This window comes from Myxine glutinosa, chromosome 12 (assembly GCF_964187855.1).
Source record: "Myxine glutinosa chromosome 12, kmMyxGlut1.1, whole genome shotgun sequence".
Lineage (NCBI taxonomy): Eukaryota > Metazoa > Chordata > Myxini > Myxiniformes > Myxinidae > Myxine > Myxine glutinosa.
The window spans coordinates 39773403-39790693 of NC_136272.1; the positions used below are offsets into that span (position 1 = coordinate 39773403).

Sequence of the window (17291 nt, forward strand, 5' to 3'; positions counted from 1 at the left end):
GTTGTTTTCACCCCTGTCTGTCTGTCTGTTTGTTTGTGAACAAGATATCTCAAAAGGTTGTGGACGGATTTCGACGAGACTTGGTGGACAGGTTGAGTGTGTGACAAGGAAAAAGCGATTCAGTTTTGGTGAAGATTCTGATCTGGACCCGGCTAGTCGAATTTTTAAGTGATTCTTCACCATTGGGAGATAGGGACAAAAACGATATATAGCAGGATATCACAAAAAGTTATGGACGGATGATTTTGATTAAATGTGATTCTGTATTGTGATTTTCTGGTCTACTCTTGGATACAAAACGTAAACTGTTCACCTGGTTGAGGTATGCTCTCTACTGAGTGCCGTTCTAGTTATTTATTTATTTATCTTTAGTTTATTTATCTTTAGTCTATTCTATCTTATATTTACATTTATCTCTCGATTATAGCTCGGAATAAATGGTAACCTTACACACAACTTTGAGTAGTATGTCACCATATACTTTTTGAGTGCTAAAAAGACTAACATAAGGGCGACAAGGTGTTTGGGTTTTCACCTTGGGATAACTAGGTACAAGATGGTCACTGGAGGAAATCTGTCTTATAAAATAGACAATCTTCGTCTATTTAACTACTTTCCACTTGTCACAATAAGGATTTTTTTCTTGATCCATATAATTGGCAGTCTTAATTCTACCTGAGATTTATTGTTTAATCAATTAAATCAATGAATTTAATCAATTAAATGAATTTAATTTAATCAATTTAATCAATTAAATGAATTTAATTTAATCAATTTAATCAATTAAATGAATTTAATTTAATCAATTTAATCAATTAATGAATTTAATTTAATCAATTTAATCAATGAATTTAATCAATTAAATGAATTTAATTTCATCAATTTAATCAATTAATTTAATCAATTAAATGAATTTAATTTCATCAATTTAATCAATTAATTTAATCGATTAAATGAATTTAATTTCATCAATTTAATCAATGAATTTAATCAATTAAATGAATTTAATTTCATCAATTTAATCAATTAATTTAATCAATTAAATGAATTTAATTTAATCAATTATATGTGTACGCCTAACTCTTTTGAGTTGGTTGTGCTACGATTTAGAACATCAGGAACGTATCTCAAGAAGATGGTGGCTTTCTTTACTCAGAGAATCTGTAAGTTTCCTTGGAGTGATTGTACAATATACATTTATGAACGAGTCACTCATAATCCCATTCTCATGTAGAGTTTATTTAAACCTGAGAATCCATTCATTGTATGAAGCATATTTGCTTTATTCTGAGTTACACGCACCGAATGACCAGCCCTCCACCCACCCCGCAAGACCACATCTGTAAGGTTTCCCAGACATCTGGCTTTGCTTCAGTAGATCTGGCCCAAGATAATTCGGTTTAGTTTCCATTTGTGTTTGTAATCGCTGCAAGCTGCTCTCTTTCTCAAGTGCAGAGATCACAAATGACCAAACTGAGAATGTTCCCTGATGGGAGAAAGGAGTTTTGTTTTACAGTCCATTGACATTTTTGCTCAGTGCTCAAACCACCGACACACCAAGCAAGGCAAATTATCCTGATTTTTGAATTTTCAGGATGGTCCAATGGCCTGCAAGAAGCTTTTAGTCAAACAGCTTTATACTTAAAACGATTACATAATTGGATTAAAATGTTTGAGATAAAATTCCAAACATATGTGGAATGACGTCATCTCAAAATCATCTTCTGGGTTAAAAAAAAAATTCTCAATAACTTTTATGGAACATCTTCAGTGGACTGCCTAATGGTTCGGGCAGCGGGCTTGGGATCCTAAGGTCCTGAGTTCGAATCCCGTTCAGCTGTTGAATTAATACCAGATAGGGTTGACTCAGCCTGTCATCCTTCGAAATTGGCGAAATGAGTACCAGGGTACTAGATCCTCCCCCAAGGAGGTTGATGGCAGGATTTGCACTCTGGCTGCATTAAAAAAACACCTCATTATGCAGCACACACAGTGGTGTGTGTCGGGATGGCGCTGAGGAAGCGTCCAAGGATGCAGCGATGTGCTGATCCAGTGTACGCTCCCATATGAGCTCATCACCCATGTATCACCATCCCTACTGTGAAGCATGGTGATGGCAACATCATGCTATGGGGATGCTTTTCAGTGGTAGGGACTGGGAGACTTATAAGGATGGAGGGAACAATTAATGGAGCCATATACAGTCACGTGAAAAAGTAAGTACACCCAATGTAAAGTTTTGACTTTTTCAACATATTTCAACATACAGCTATTTGATCTTCATTTCAACAATATTGATAGATAAAGGTGATATAATATAACAAATATCATGAACCTTTTACATTTTGTAGTCCATTGTATAATTTAAATAAACATAAATGCAAATTTCGCATGTGGAAAAAGTAAGTACACCCTTGGCCTCTAAAGGTGGTTCTTTTTTTCTTTTTTTTCTGCCACTCGAGACTTTTTTGAGCCACATATTACACATGCATCGGGAAAGAGTAGTGGGTAGGTGTTGAGGGGGCAGGGATGGATACTGAGAAAAATACAATTTGGAAAAGGAAGTGGAGGATGTGCAATAGAGTATGGGAGGGTGGGAAGAAAGAGGACAAAGAGGGAAAAATGTTTTAGAGGCGTGAAGATGGAGGATGTAAGATTGCATATGAAGGGAATGGTTGGTGATAAATACCACCGCATTTTCATTTATTACCTCCACCACACACAACCGAAGATGGGCGGACATTGTGTTTTCGACCCTGTCTGTTTGTCTGTTTGTGAACAGGATATCTCAAAAAAGTTATGAATGGATTCGGCCGAAACTCGGTGGACAGATTTTTCATTGATTCTTCTTCATTGAGTGATAGACTGGACCAAAATCGATATATAGGATGATATTTCAAAAAGTTGTGGACGACTTATGACAAAATTTGGTGGATGAGTTGGGTAGGTGACAAGAACAAGCCAATTCGATTTTCGTTCAGGTCCGGATCCAGATCTGACCTATCGGTGGGATACAAAACGTAAACTGTTCAGCTGGCAGAGGTACATGCTCTCCACCGAGTGTCTTTCAAGGTGGAATATATAAATAGACCTTATCAGGATTCATTTTTGCTTCAACATATTTTTGGCAGACCCAGGACATTGCATATTCTCCTCATTTTCTCTTGTGGCGAGTGAGTCGTAAGCTGTGGGGATGAAATGTTAATGGAATGACAGTCCAAGAATGTCAGTAAGGATCCAGTAAACACTTTTGGACATTTCCGGGATGTGTTCGTGCTTTCTCCACCAAGCTAGATTGGTCATATGATGTGCGAGCAATTCCCTTGTTCACATACAAATTTGTCTTTCTGTCCTATGTCTGCCCATTTCCAAAGCTCCCACCAGACACAGTGAAGTGGTACCATCCTGTTTTGGGCAAGTATCATTATTGTAAACTGTGTTGACTTTTATATGCGTTGCTACTTCACATTAAGATAAATATCGAGGCTGATGTCTTTTCAAACACTTGTTCATCAATATCAGTTCATCAATTTCAGCTGCACAGTCATGCTCGTTATCGGTGATGCAAAGCAGCAACCATGTGTTCCATACGACATGGGAAAAGAAGAATGGAAGAAGAAAAAGACTTCTCAGACACTTTGGAAAACCCTGATTATCACTTTGAAGAGGACCCTCTGTCAGAATGTCTCCCACCAATGTTGAGCAAGCTGCCCCATTGTCCCCCAATTTTGAGAAAATGCAAATCCGGTCAATCACTTGGAATGTGTCAATCAATGCTTTCAAGTCCCACATACTTACTCTCTCTACATAAAGACTGTAGGGCTAACCCACCCCAGTTTACATCTGCAACCAACGTCTGGTAGAGATGCAGCAATTGGAGCTACTTGGAGGAATAATCAGCCATTATTTTCTTTCTGGGCTGACCATGCAGACAATCCTCCACAGAAATGTCATTCCTCGGCTACTCTCAGTTCCTAACATAGCCATGGTCCACAATGCTTTGGGTCTCACTATCCGCCATGATCTTTCTTGGAAAAACCACATTTCCAAGCTGACCTCCAAAGCCAGTCGCCGACTGGGTATCCTCCGTCATGCGAAGTCCTTCCTTGGCACACCTGAGCTCCTCACCACATACAAGGCTTTCATCCGCAGCTCAATGGAATACTGTTCCCCCCTCTGGGCTGGTGCTCCTGCCACACACCTAGCTCGGCTTCACGCTGTTGAAACCAAAGCTTTCAGAATCATTGGAATCTCCCGCGATGAAGCTACCTCCGAGGGCCTTTCACTCACTCACCGCAGGCAGGTTGGTGGTCTTTCTGTCTTCTACCGACTCCTCTCCGGCCTTGCTCCCCCAGCTCTCTCTCTGGGCTCTGTCCCCCAAATATTCCTACAGGTCGCACAAGATCTGCCAGCAACCCTCTGATGGTTAAACTGCCGAAATCTCGGCTCTCTGCTCACCTTCACTCCTTCATTCCTCTTTTCTCCCGCCTCTGGAACAAACTCCCCCACTCACTTCAATCACACTCCTCCCTCCAGGTCTTTAAAACAGCTGTTCACCACCATCTCTTATCTTCCCCCATCTAAAACGTTGATCTTTTCTACCCCCGCTAATTTTTTACCCCAGATACACCTTTTTTGAAATTCCAACTTCTTTCCTGGAAGTCCTTGCAGTGTCCATATGTTTTATACCTCTCCCACCTTCCCCCAAGCCCTCTCCCTCCCACAGTTCTGTCGATGTCCTTGCTCTCAAATGTTGTGTTTGTGTCCTTCCCCCTCTCTCCCCATCTTGTCTACCGCTCCCCTTATTTTGTGTTGTGTGTGTCGGTTTGACTTTTTGTGTGATTAATGTTAGCTCTTTCACGAGCCTCGATCTTGTAGACCAAAAAAAAAAAAAAAAAATGCTATGCTATGCATTATTAATAACAACAATACAAGGAACTTCACTACAAATGGAGGCCTATTAGGCCCATCAAGTCTGTGCAATGGTTGTTTGTCCACGCACTACACCTCTAAAATGCTGATCGTCAATCAAGGCTCAAGGAAGCAGGAAGTACCATTTCAAAAGTCTTTGGGATGACTAGACTGGGGTTGGGTTCTAATTGTTTCATCTCCTAGACTCATAGAAGATGTTGTAACCATTATGCCACTTAGTGCGGCCTACTGTGGGATGGTACTACCATATTTCACCTTGCACTCTGGAAGTGGTGAAATCTAAGGCCCAGAGGATAATCAATGGATCGACTCAACAGAGGCTGAAGGCCTCTTTAATTCCCACCGCAGACAAATTGGTGGCCTAGCAACTTTCTATTGCATCATTTCTGGACTCGCCCTACCTGGCCTCTCAGCTATTTGGCCCCAAGAGTCAGACAGGGCCGCATTAACTTGGGTAGTAACCTGCCCAATTGTAACCCAAACCTGCCCAATTGTAACCGGTAACCCAAAGGTGCCCAATTGCATCTATGAGTCTGTTCAAAGATGTTTTTTTTTACCCCATCAAAATAGTAAGTCATCGCCACCTCATGTTATTCCCGATATTTTATTTTCTCACTCGCTCTCCTGTTAACCTTCACTTTTTCACATTTATACTGTTTTTCAGATTTTTCCATCAGCTTGTATGGTCCTTGTGTACTCAGCTCAATTGGTTCCCTTGTCCTATCTATTTGTGCTTACTTGTGCTGCCTGTGGGTACTACACAGTCAAACAGTTTGTCAAGCTAGTCTGCGCATGCACTGCGGCTCAAAAGCCGAAGCACATGGTCAAACAAACATATAACTCCCAGTCTACAGGGCTAGAAGGAACGCTCATACAGTCATACAATGACCTTGGGTACCACCAACAGTCCCTCTTTTGAGTGTATTTATATAAAAAGGAGAAAAATTTAAAATAGTAGCTCAGCTAGGGAGGGACGTGCACCTTGGCACCGTGGCAAGACTACACAGTCCAACAAGACTGTCCCGTGAGCCTACAGATGAGCTGAAGCACATGGTCGATCTAACCCACACGTCCGAACCCCGAAGGGCCAGAATCCATGCTCGTACAGTTGGACCACTTTTCAATAGGATTAGGTCCCCTTGACACTCCTTATGAGGGAGGCCTTTTTATATAAAAATTGGTTCGTTCACGTCCGTAACGGCCCCATCAGTTTTGATCTCTTGGAAAGGTTATGGAAGATCCGTTGCAACAGAAGAAAAGAGAAGAGTGAAGAGGTGGTGCGTGCTTACATCTATGCTGTCACTGACATTCCGCCAATACGCATTGAAACCAGTACGATGATTGATAGGAATGTGTAGCGCTGGGGTTCTCATGCATGCACATGCTACATGTAAATACCTGCAGCTGTGGAGGATCTCGGATGGAGTTTGAAAAGAAAAGGGCTTTCCTTGACTTAGCTTTTTTGGTTGCTTTATGCATCCTTCTCTGACTAAGAGGGACGAGAGGTAATTAAATTATACTAACCTGAGTTGAATGGTGAAAAAACATAGTTAGGTTTTAATAATAATTAAATAATTAAATAATGGATAATTAAAAAAATAAAATAATAATAATATTGTAAAAATCGGCCCTCCAATTACGGGTGAAAAACGTGATTGCGATGCGCGTGATGGATGGCCTAATTTACACATGTAAATGTGTAAATTTACTACGCTGTTATGGTATATGTGTAAAATGGTACAACCACCTAAGCTGTACGTACCTACTACTAGTCCGGCCAATGTCCATATAACCCCCTATCCACAATGGTTCTGGGTACCTGTTTAATTCCATTTCAAATTCATCAACTGTTTCTGCTACCACTACCGTTTCAGGGAGACTACTCCATGCATCAATTAATCTCTGAGTGAAAGACCCCTGCTTTAAATAAAGTTCTAACTTCCCTCTTATTTAGTCTCAGGCTGCGGACCAGGGTTTTGTCACTGAACATTCTGCTGAACAACTCATCTGCACTAATTTTGTACATACCTTTCCTTTTTTTAAACCTCTCTCCGTGACTTCTTTGTAACCACCTCCTTCACCACCATCTCTTATCCTCCCCCATCCAAAACCTTGATCTTTTCTGCCCCCGCTAATTTCGGTCCCCTTGTGTTTTATACCTCTTCCCCCCCCCCCCCCCCCCCCTCACCCTCCCACGCCTCCTGCCCCCAAGCCCTCTCCCTCCCACACTTCTCCCTGCTCTCAAATGTTGTGGTTGTGTGCTTCCCCTTCTCTCCCCATCTTGTCTTCCACTCCCTCTTTTTGTATATTTTGTTTGTCTGGTTTGTTTTGTTTGTTTGTTTGTGAAATAAATGTTAGCTCTTTCACGAGCCTCGATTCAGTATACAAGAAAAAAAAAGAAAAAAAATAAAAAATTAAGTCCTGTGTCCTTCAGCCACTCTTCAATCCTCATAAATTAGTTTAGCTTTTTAAAATTACTTTTGTGTAATTACCACCGATGGTGGATGGAGATTGTTTTCACCCCTGTCTGTCTGTCTGTATGTTTGTTTGTGAATAGGATATCTCAAAAGGTTGTGGAATGATTCGGATGAAAATTTGTGGAGATGTTGGGTATGCGACAAAGACTAAATAATTCGATTTTGGTAAAGATCTAGATCCGGATTCTATAATGTTTTAAGTGATTCTTGACCATTATTAGATACTAGGGCGTGCCCGTACGTGGGTGCAAAAAAACATGCGTGCAAACAACAACAACAAAAAAAAACTTTGAAACCACGTGGCAGTAACGACCACAGAACCCCCCCCCTCTATTTACATGAAATGGTTTGGTCCATTCGCAAAGCCAAAGCGAACGGCTTGCGAGTACGGTAGAACCCCCCCCTCTATTTACATGAAATGGTTTGGTCCATTCGCAAAGCCAAAGCGAACGGTTGGTAAATAAATCGCCATAGCTCGGTAACTACTTCTCCGATTAATATGAAACCTTGAAAAGGCACATCCTCAGGTCCCCAGCAATATACCTGGCAAGTTTCAAGTATATCGGACCCGTGGTTGTCGAGAAACAGCGGTCACAGACAAACAAACACACAGACACACACACAGAGATTACTGGAATTATAGATAGATGACCAAAAACAATACATGGCACGATATCTCACAAAGCTGTGGATGGATTCCGACTAAACTTGGTGGACAGGTTGAGTGTGTGACAAGGAAGAATTGATTTAATTTTGGTGAAGATGCGAATCCGGATCAGATAATTGCATATCTATAGCTTTCCTCAGATATGGCGATTAAAAGTGCTTAATGTGTGGCCTCAAGTACAATTTTAACACTATCTCTTTTGATATATAATTATTTACCCCCTGTAAATGCAGCCTGAACCCCTTCGAGCTAAACACCTACATAGCTGCCTGACACTGTGGTGTCTGCTTACCCCCAAATCCATCTCCAGTGCCCCTTGCATTATGTTCTTTCTTCAGCCATTTATCCACACATTCCTCTCATCCTCTCCCTGATAACAGAAGCATGTCAGGAGGCAATTACTCACAAGCATCCTTCTTTCTTTACCTATTATACCAATCCAACTGTTGAAAACCCATGAACACATCATCATGTGACGTTTCACCGCTGATGTTGGATACATAATTTGAGACATAGATAACTCCACAGAAATTCCCTCTGGTTACTTTTACTTTACTGCTTGTTGGTTTATTTGTCAAATAAAAATATGCAGTGAAACACACACGCACAGACACACACACACACAGAGACACACACAGAGAAACACACACAGAGAGACACACACAGAGAGACACACACAGAGAGACACACACAGAGACACACACAGAGACACACACACAGAGAGACACACACAGAGAGACACACACAGAGAGACACACACAAAGAGACACACACACAGAGACACACACAGAGACACACACACAGAGACACACACACAGAGACACACACAGAGAGACACACACAGAGAGACACACACACAGAGACACACACACAGAGACACACACAGAGAGACACACACAGAGAGACATACACAGAGAGACACACACAGAGACACACACAGAGACACACACAGAGAGACACACACAGAGAGACACACACAGAGACACACACAGAGACACACACAGAGAGACACACACAGAGAGACACACACAGAGAGACACACACAGAGAGACACACACAGAGAGACACACACAGAGAGACACACACAAAGAGACACACACAGAGAGACACACACACAGAGAGACACACACAAAGAGACACACACACACACACACAGACACATACACAGACACACACACACACACACACACACACACAGACACACACACAGAGAGACACACACAGAGAGACACACACAGAGAGACACAAACAGAGAGACACACACATAGACACACACATAGACACACACATAGACACACACACACATGGACACACACATAGACACACACATAGACACACACACACACACACACAGACAAACACAGACAAACACACATGGCCTTCTACAGGCCACGCCTTCTACCTCTTCCCCAGCGTCACAAAGATACAACACAGGACTGTTATGCGAGAAAAAGCAGCTGCTGGGCTTGGGGGAAGTATCGTCACTTCCCAAGGTACTCTGGGTATCAGCGACACCACAACAATGGCGCCGCCTTTCTCACCGCATTCAACCGGGAATTTCCTCCACCCCATGGATGCCAACCTATGGAGATTACCCATGCTCTTATCTTTTTAAATGCTGATCGTCAAACAAGGAAGCAGCATGTACCATTTTGAAATTCTTTGGTATGAGTCGGCCAGGATTTGAGCCGCCGACCTCCAAGACTCGGAGCAGATGCTGCAATCATTACACCACCGAGTCTGGTCAAACCCCGGTCTACTCATCGACAACCTCTTATCTTTGTATAAATTTAGTATAAGAAAACATAACTCTCCCTGAGAAGTGAGCCCTCAACTAAAGTTTACTTGGATTACTTTTGTGCTACCTGGGCGAGTTAGCTGGGCTCTAGGGTCTAGGCGATCCTGCGAGCCCACTCCCCTCCCCTATATACCACAATAACCAGACATATTTTGTGAAAATATTTCCAAAGCATGAGGTTTGGATCTACCATTTTTGTCTTGCTGTTGTTATTATGAAATTTGAAACAGTGCTGTCTAAGACTAATGGACCATTTGACACTGCCCCTTTTTAGTGGTGGTCTGTCCGTGGTAATACCTTCTGAAGATTTCTCACCTACCTGCCTTTACTTTGTTTCTTTAACTTATATCATTGTTGACTTTTCACTTTGTGGTGCTTCATGTTGCCATTCTAAATCGATCTGTATACAATGCATACTACGCTTCTAGTAATATTTCCTATTATCATTGGTTTGTCTAATATATATGCTGTATATATATATATATATAGCTCAGCTCGTGTCTGTGCCACAAGCTCCACCCATTCTACAGGCCACACCTTCCACCTCTTCCCCAGCGTCACAAGCACCGCCCATGTATATCGAAAAAAACTAAAAACGTCTGTCCGTCCATGAAGCCGTCTGACTATGTCTATTAAGTACATACTGTTTGAATGTCAGATGCATAATGACTGCACATACGTCTATTAATTACGTACTATTGGAATGTGCCTTTTAAACCTTTTGACCGTTTTGACTGCTGAGACCCCTTAGACCTCTGAAGACCCTTTAAGATCCATAAAGACCCTTAACACCTCCCCCCCCCCCCCCTTCCCGTGCCTCCTCCCCCCAAGCCCTCTCCCTCCCACAGATCTCCCGATGTCCCTGTTCTCTACTGTTGTGCTTGTGTGCCTCCATCTCTCTCCCCATCTTGTCTCCCACTCCCTTTGTCTTATGTTTTATGTGTCAGTTTGCCTTTTTGTGATTAATTTAATTTATTGTGATCTTTCTTTATGATCAAGATTTTTCTGATCTGATCTTTTCTGATTTCTGATCAAATAATTTTTGTGATCAAGCTCTTACACGAGCCTCGATCTTGTATACCAAACCCCCCCCCCCCCCCCCCCCAAAAACCACCACCTCCAACATCCCTAAAAACCTCTAAGTCCCTTAAGGTCCCCAAACCCTTAAGTCCCCAAAGACCCTTTAAGACCTCGGAGATCCTTTAGGCCCATAATAACTCTAAGAACCTTAAGCACCCAAAGACCGTTTAGACCCCATAAGACCCTTTAAGACCTCAAAGACCCCTTGAAATCCCGAAGACCCTTAGCTACTTAAAGTGAACACTTAGAAATTAAAGTTTCAAAAACAAAGAAAAAATTAAGTTCAGCTAAATCGACTCAGATTTTCATGCCTACTTAATGCACATCATACCTAAGTACTCTATTGAAACCTATTATACCCCAAAGGCCCTTAAAACATCTAAGATCCTTTAGACCCCAAAGACCTTTAAGACCCAAAAGACCCTTTAAGACCCTTTTTGTCAAAGACTCTTGAAGACCCTCAAGTTCCTTAAGACCCCTTTTACCTTTAAGTCCTTTTTGACAATTTAGACACCTTTAGATCTCTTCACCCTTTAGGCCTTTTATACCCTTTGGACCCCTGGAACCTTTAGACCTTTACACCCCTTAAGTCCCTTTTATACCCCTTAGACCTTAACACCGTCTATACCCCTTACAACCTTCAGCCAGACAGATTAGACAGCTTGGACCCTTGACCATTTATTGTTTTAGACCACTTGGACCTTTTTAGACTATTTTTACATACTTGAGAGATTAGACCCTTTCGACCCCATTCGACACGAACTACTATTGGAATGTACCCTTTAGAGTTTAGACCTTTAGACCATATATAACTTTTTATGCACACACCACACAAACATCTATAGTCTTCTTGCAAAACAAAGATTACTTTTTCAGCAAGTAATGCACAAACTCGACCCACCAATGGGGTGGGTACTCCGCTATCTGCTTATATAGTGGACCTTGAGATCCTTCATAATTCCTGGTTGTATCTTGTCCAATGCTTTCCATTACGCTTACTGAAACATACTTCTTTTTTCAGGTGTGCCACTGTCCGGTGAATGGTCTTCAGCTGTTGTGTTATCCAATGCCTGGCTGCGATCCCAGCACGAATTATGAAACTTTTGAAAGCCAGGAGGCCTCCTATGGTCCTCGTGGAGATACTTCAGACAGCAGTGAAGCATATAGTTACTATGAAGATGTCAGTGAATCCGGTAAGTCTTCGAGGTCTGTTTCACCGCATTCACATTTTTGCATGTAAAGAAAGCGCCAAACACAAATTTATCATGTTCATTTTTGTTTTTGTTCTCCAGAACACACACCCAGTTCAGAAAGGATGCATCCAGCGGGATGGGACAGTGAAACCGAGCAAAGCCCGGTCCAGGGTGATGAAATCTCTTACCTACAATCACCTCAAACTCAACCATCCCCAGTTATTGCACACGAAAGGGCAACTTCACCACCAAGAAGGCAGTCACAGCACATTGCTAACTACGTGACAAGTTCATCGGAGGACAGGGTTGAACAAGATGACAGTGCGCTTGAAACCAGATCAGATGGTTCCGTAAACGCCTACGCACAAAATGAGCTTGAAACCTCCAACTGGAATCAGAAACCTCAAGTGGACTCTTGGACAAATATAGATGACGAACAACCAATTTTCCATGCCGAGATACCATCAGAGGTTCCGACTATGCCTGATGGCCACATTCCACCAGAAGATTACACGGTATCTCAAGATTATATGACATCACATACTGAAGGCCAAGTGCCAGGTATCATTCCATCAGAACAATACGGAGCTCATGCAGACCATACTCCCTCAGATCACCACTTTACTTTGGAAGATAATGTATCTTATGGTCATTTGGACAGCCAATCTGAATTCAATCCAGAAGCACCAGACACACTCAATTACCAAGCACAACCAGATGATGATATCAGATTTCATGAAAGGGTCTCATCAGACTATTATGTGTTTTCGGACAATCGCATCACATCAGATGGCCAGGCAGAGGCACTTTCCCAAACCACCCCTGGAAGTTACATCACATCTCATGGTGGACCTTCAGATTATGATAGTGAGTCTGATGTCCAACATGCATCAGAGCACCAACTAGAATCAGAGGATGATACAAGAGAAGATTATATGACACCACATGATCATTATGATTCAACTCACCTTGAGCAGGCTTCCGATGCTTCAGCCATAACAGAAGATCCAAGGACATCATCGTATCTTCCTGTTCCAGATAAACAGTCAGTATCAGATCCCATCACAACAACCAATGAAGAGCAATCATATGCACAACAGGTTGAACTATCAACCTCAGATGAGTATGCTAAACCCCACTACCAGACGACACCAGAAGAACCAGGGACTTATGATAGTCCTACCACCATTGATCATCATCCATCTGGAGAGTTTGATAATCCTTCTGAAGAACAAGCTCCAGCATACCATCCAACGGGTTCAGAAGATTACATGGCATTAGGAGATGAAACCAAAGGAACCAGTGCTATGGCTCACCGAGATATGGCTGAATGGATGGAATCAGATCAACATGTCGTACCTTATAGAGAAGTTACAATTGATGAACAAGTTGAAACAGATGGTTATGCAATACCACGTATTGATTCTAGAGTAGAGCAGGACCACAATGCAGAAGAACATTACGCTGCTGCGGAACCAGTAGAATCTGAGTATGGAGTGAATGCAGGTCAGCAGATCGCAGCAGACAAAGACATGAGAACAGATTATGACACTGCCACAGTCGATCATGTTGCATCACCTACTGAGGTAGATTCAGATCAATATGCACAGGAATGGGTCGAATCAAACATGACTCCATCAACATTTCCAGATAGACCATCTTACGATGCCCCGCCACTCGCTGAAGCAGAATCGGAGCATGACATTTTTTCTGATCACACCACGACAGATGATCTGGTACAAGAAGATGTTGCCATGACTACAGATAAGCATTTCACATCAGATGCTAAAATCCCAAAAGATGTTCCCGAATCGGAATACACGCTCGACTCAGATTATTTAGAACCTGATTATCAGACCGAGATAGATTATCTTGCAGCACCCACCGAGGATACCATGGATACTGATCACATTTTACAAGAAGATGTTGCCATGACTACAGATAAGCATTTCACATCAGATGCTAAAATCCCAAAAGGTGTTCCTGATTCAGAATACACACTCGACTCAGATTATTTTGAACCTGATTATCAGACTGAGATAGATTCTCTTGCAGCACCCACTGAGGATACCATGGTTACTGATCACATTTTACAAGAAGATGCTTTATCGGATGAAAAAGGACATCTTTCCACTGAAACAGAATCGAACCATGGCATCACGACCGATCAGACCGCACCAACACGTGCCTCCGAGGTATTGCACGAGATTGCATCACATAAGGATACCACTACTGATTATTACGTCACAGCAGATGATTACACTTCGTCACATAAAGACGCGACACATAATAAAATGGAACCAGGTTATGAAACTAAAGCAGGTATAAAAATGCAGGATCATCAGGTCACTTCACCAAATGACCATACTACTACTACACATACCTGGTCTCATGATGAATTATTCCATGGTGATATTTCACCAGACGATAGACCGTTTGCACACGAGGATGAGGGTGCATTTGCTGATGAGATTGTATCAGATGAACAGGTTCTGGCAGACCATGAGTTGAGCCAAGGTGTTGTCAAAGGAGTGGAAGATGAGACTCCAGACATTACTGATTTAGGAGACCAAAATGTTTCTGATGGTTCAATCATTTCACAAGAGGAAATTTCACTAGATTACTCGGCTACACCAGACAAGGATTACATCCTCCAAGAAGATCACATGACAACAGATGATAAAGGAAAGAATACAGGTGGAATCGCACCAGTTTATGGTCCCACTTTAGAGCCGAGGACAGATGCCTACGAGGAATCACATGGAGAAACAAAAGTGGGAAATCACAGGGAATCGGATTTTGGGATTCCTTCGGATCGTACCCAGAATGACTACCATGTCACAGTAGAGCATCATCTTGAACACGAAAATGCAGCATCACCGGAGCAACCTCAGAGGGGTGACCATATCGAACCATATTATCATGTATCACCAGAGCACGATATGACACCCGAGGGACATCTTGAGTATGCAGAGAAGCACCATGGAGGAGAGGATCATCATGCCGAAAGCACCAAAAGTGAAGAGGAAAAAACTGGGCGCATCATGGATGGAACCTCATACGGGGTTACAGATCACTGGGAAGGTGTCGTCCCAAATAGGCCACCAGGAAATGAGTTTGAAGAATCAGTACACGATTCAAGAAAAGAATTAGAAGGGACTCATATCCTGGAAGAAGGAAGAGATGCTGAACATGTCCAGCAGGGTGCTGTAGCTGAAGAACAAGATGTGGATCACCTTTCAAGGACATCAAAGCATGAAAAGTATTTGGGTGGGCCAACTATTTCGACAGGATTCACCACTAAAGGTCAGTTTATATAATTTAATGAATGATCATGAAACCAGGTTACATACCTGGTCAAGGTTGATGAACGATAATTTTCACACATAGTAACAAGAAACGATTACAAATAACGTTTCTCAAGGGGCATTTAGTCGCATTGTTAGTGATATCCTCCCCCTTCCCCCACGTCCCTCATTGCCCCCCCCCCCTACACACACACAAGCACACACACGAACGCATGCAAGCACACACACACACACACACACACACATACACACACATGCACACACACATCTGTACATAACAAACTGATCCAGAGATTGCTTGTTATTACATGTTATTACTGAGGGTAAGATCTACAGATAATTAAAACAAGAAGGCGTCAGGCGGTAGCCGGACGGGTATGACTAAAATCGACAGAATGAATAATTTATTGATTAATTGATTAATCGTGTAATTAAAATAAATAAATCATAATCGTAAAATAATTAATTTCTTAATCAATTGGCTAATAGTATACCTAAACTACCACTGTTTCATCCGAATGTGTAACTTTTTGAAAATTAGGTAATTAATCGAAAAATTAGATAATTAATCAATTAATTAATTAATCAATAAATCAAAAAATGCCCTTTGTAGCCGCATCACTTGGTCACTGTCGTGTCCAAATATCAGCATCCAAGCTCAAAAGGTGCCTGAGATATTGTCCAGATGAGAAAGGGAATAAATAAGGAATTAATAAATCGATAATAATTAGGTAATTAATCAATTCAGTTAATTAACATATATATATATATATATATATATATATATATATATATATATATATATATATATATATATATATATATATATATATAGTCAAATAATATTGACAGCCTCACTTTTGTCCTTCGGAATCCTCTGGTAAAGTTTGACAAAGATAGATGTGAGTGCAATAACTCCCTGTTCCCAGTAATCTAGTACTCATTTTGCCGACCTCGGAAGGATGACCGGCTGAGTCAACCCACCTGGTGTTCTTTTAACAGCACGACAGGGGCTCAAACTCAAGACCCTAAGATCTTGAGCCAGCCATCTTAACCATTAAGCAAACACCAGGCTTGCAATTTCCAGGAAGACTTGTCTATTGTTTGACCATCAACCAGGTACGAGGTCAATTCGTAGAGTGAATAGGGTTGTATCCTCCACAGCACAATTGTACTCATCGCCAATTTTATGTTGCGTTTTGATGTACAATTTCTTAGAGTTAGGAATCAGGGGTTCAAGCCCTGATTCAATATGGTAGACAAACAACAAAGGTTGTCTACCTAGAGGTATTTAGATAAAAGGGTCTTTTCAGATGTAATTGAAGTGTCCATTTTTAAAGATCCACCGGCACAATTTCCCTCGATGTGATTTCTATTTTTTTCATTTTTGCACTGCACCCCAATGACCACACCTTTACACCTCTCACAAATATCAAAGTAGTATTTAAAATAAAAAATGTAAATGAGTATGCCTTGGCAAACACAAACTACATACCTATTTAGCATTTCATAAATGTAAACAATTATTAAATCACCAAAATACTTTTTTAGTGATTTTTCAGGTGGTGCTTCCATCGCCAAAATCAGTGGTACATCAATGAAATAATTATTTACAGTTTCCCTATTTTTACAATAAAACAGAAAAGAGCTACAAGCAACACAATAAAAAGTGGGGCTGGAGTTCACGTGGGATTGTTAGTAGGTTGATCATTACGAACGTCCCCACCAGATGGCTTCAAGACTGACAGTACAAATTCCAGGAATTGAGTATTCGTTGTCAGCCGGGAGTTTACTGACATGTTTATATTGTTTAATACAAACATAATATGTATTCTT

At 41.5% G+C, this 17291-nt stretch overlaps 1 protein-coding gene across 2 annotated transcripts in view; it reads left to right on the forward strand.

Moving 5' to 3' along the window:
• The window catches only part of LOC137437245 (uncharacterized), a 121478-nt gene that overhangs the window by 28511 nt on the left and 75676 nt on the right, over positions 1-17291 (forward strand). For both annotated transcript variants that reach the window (XM_078766295.1, XM_078766296.1), the window contains exons 4-5: positions 11976-12147; positions 12247-15453. In XM_078766295.1, the coding sequence (XP_078622421.1) occupies positions 11976-12147; positions 12247-15453 (3379 nt within the window). The remainder of the gene's footprint in view (positions 1-11975; positions 12148-12246; positions 15454-17291) is intronic.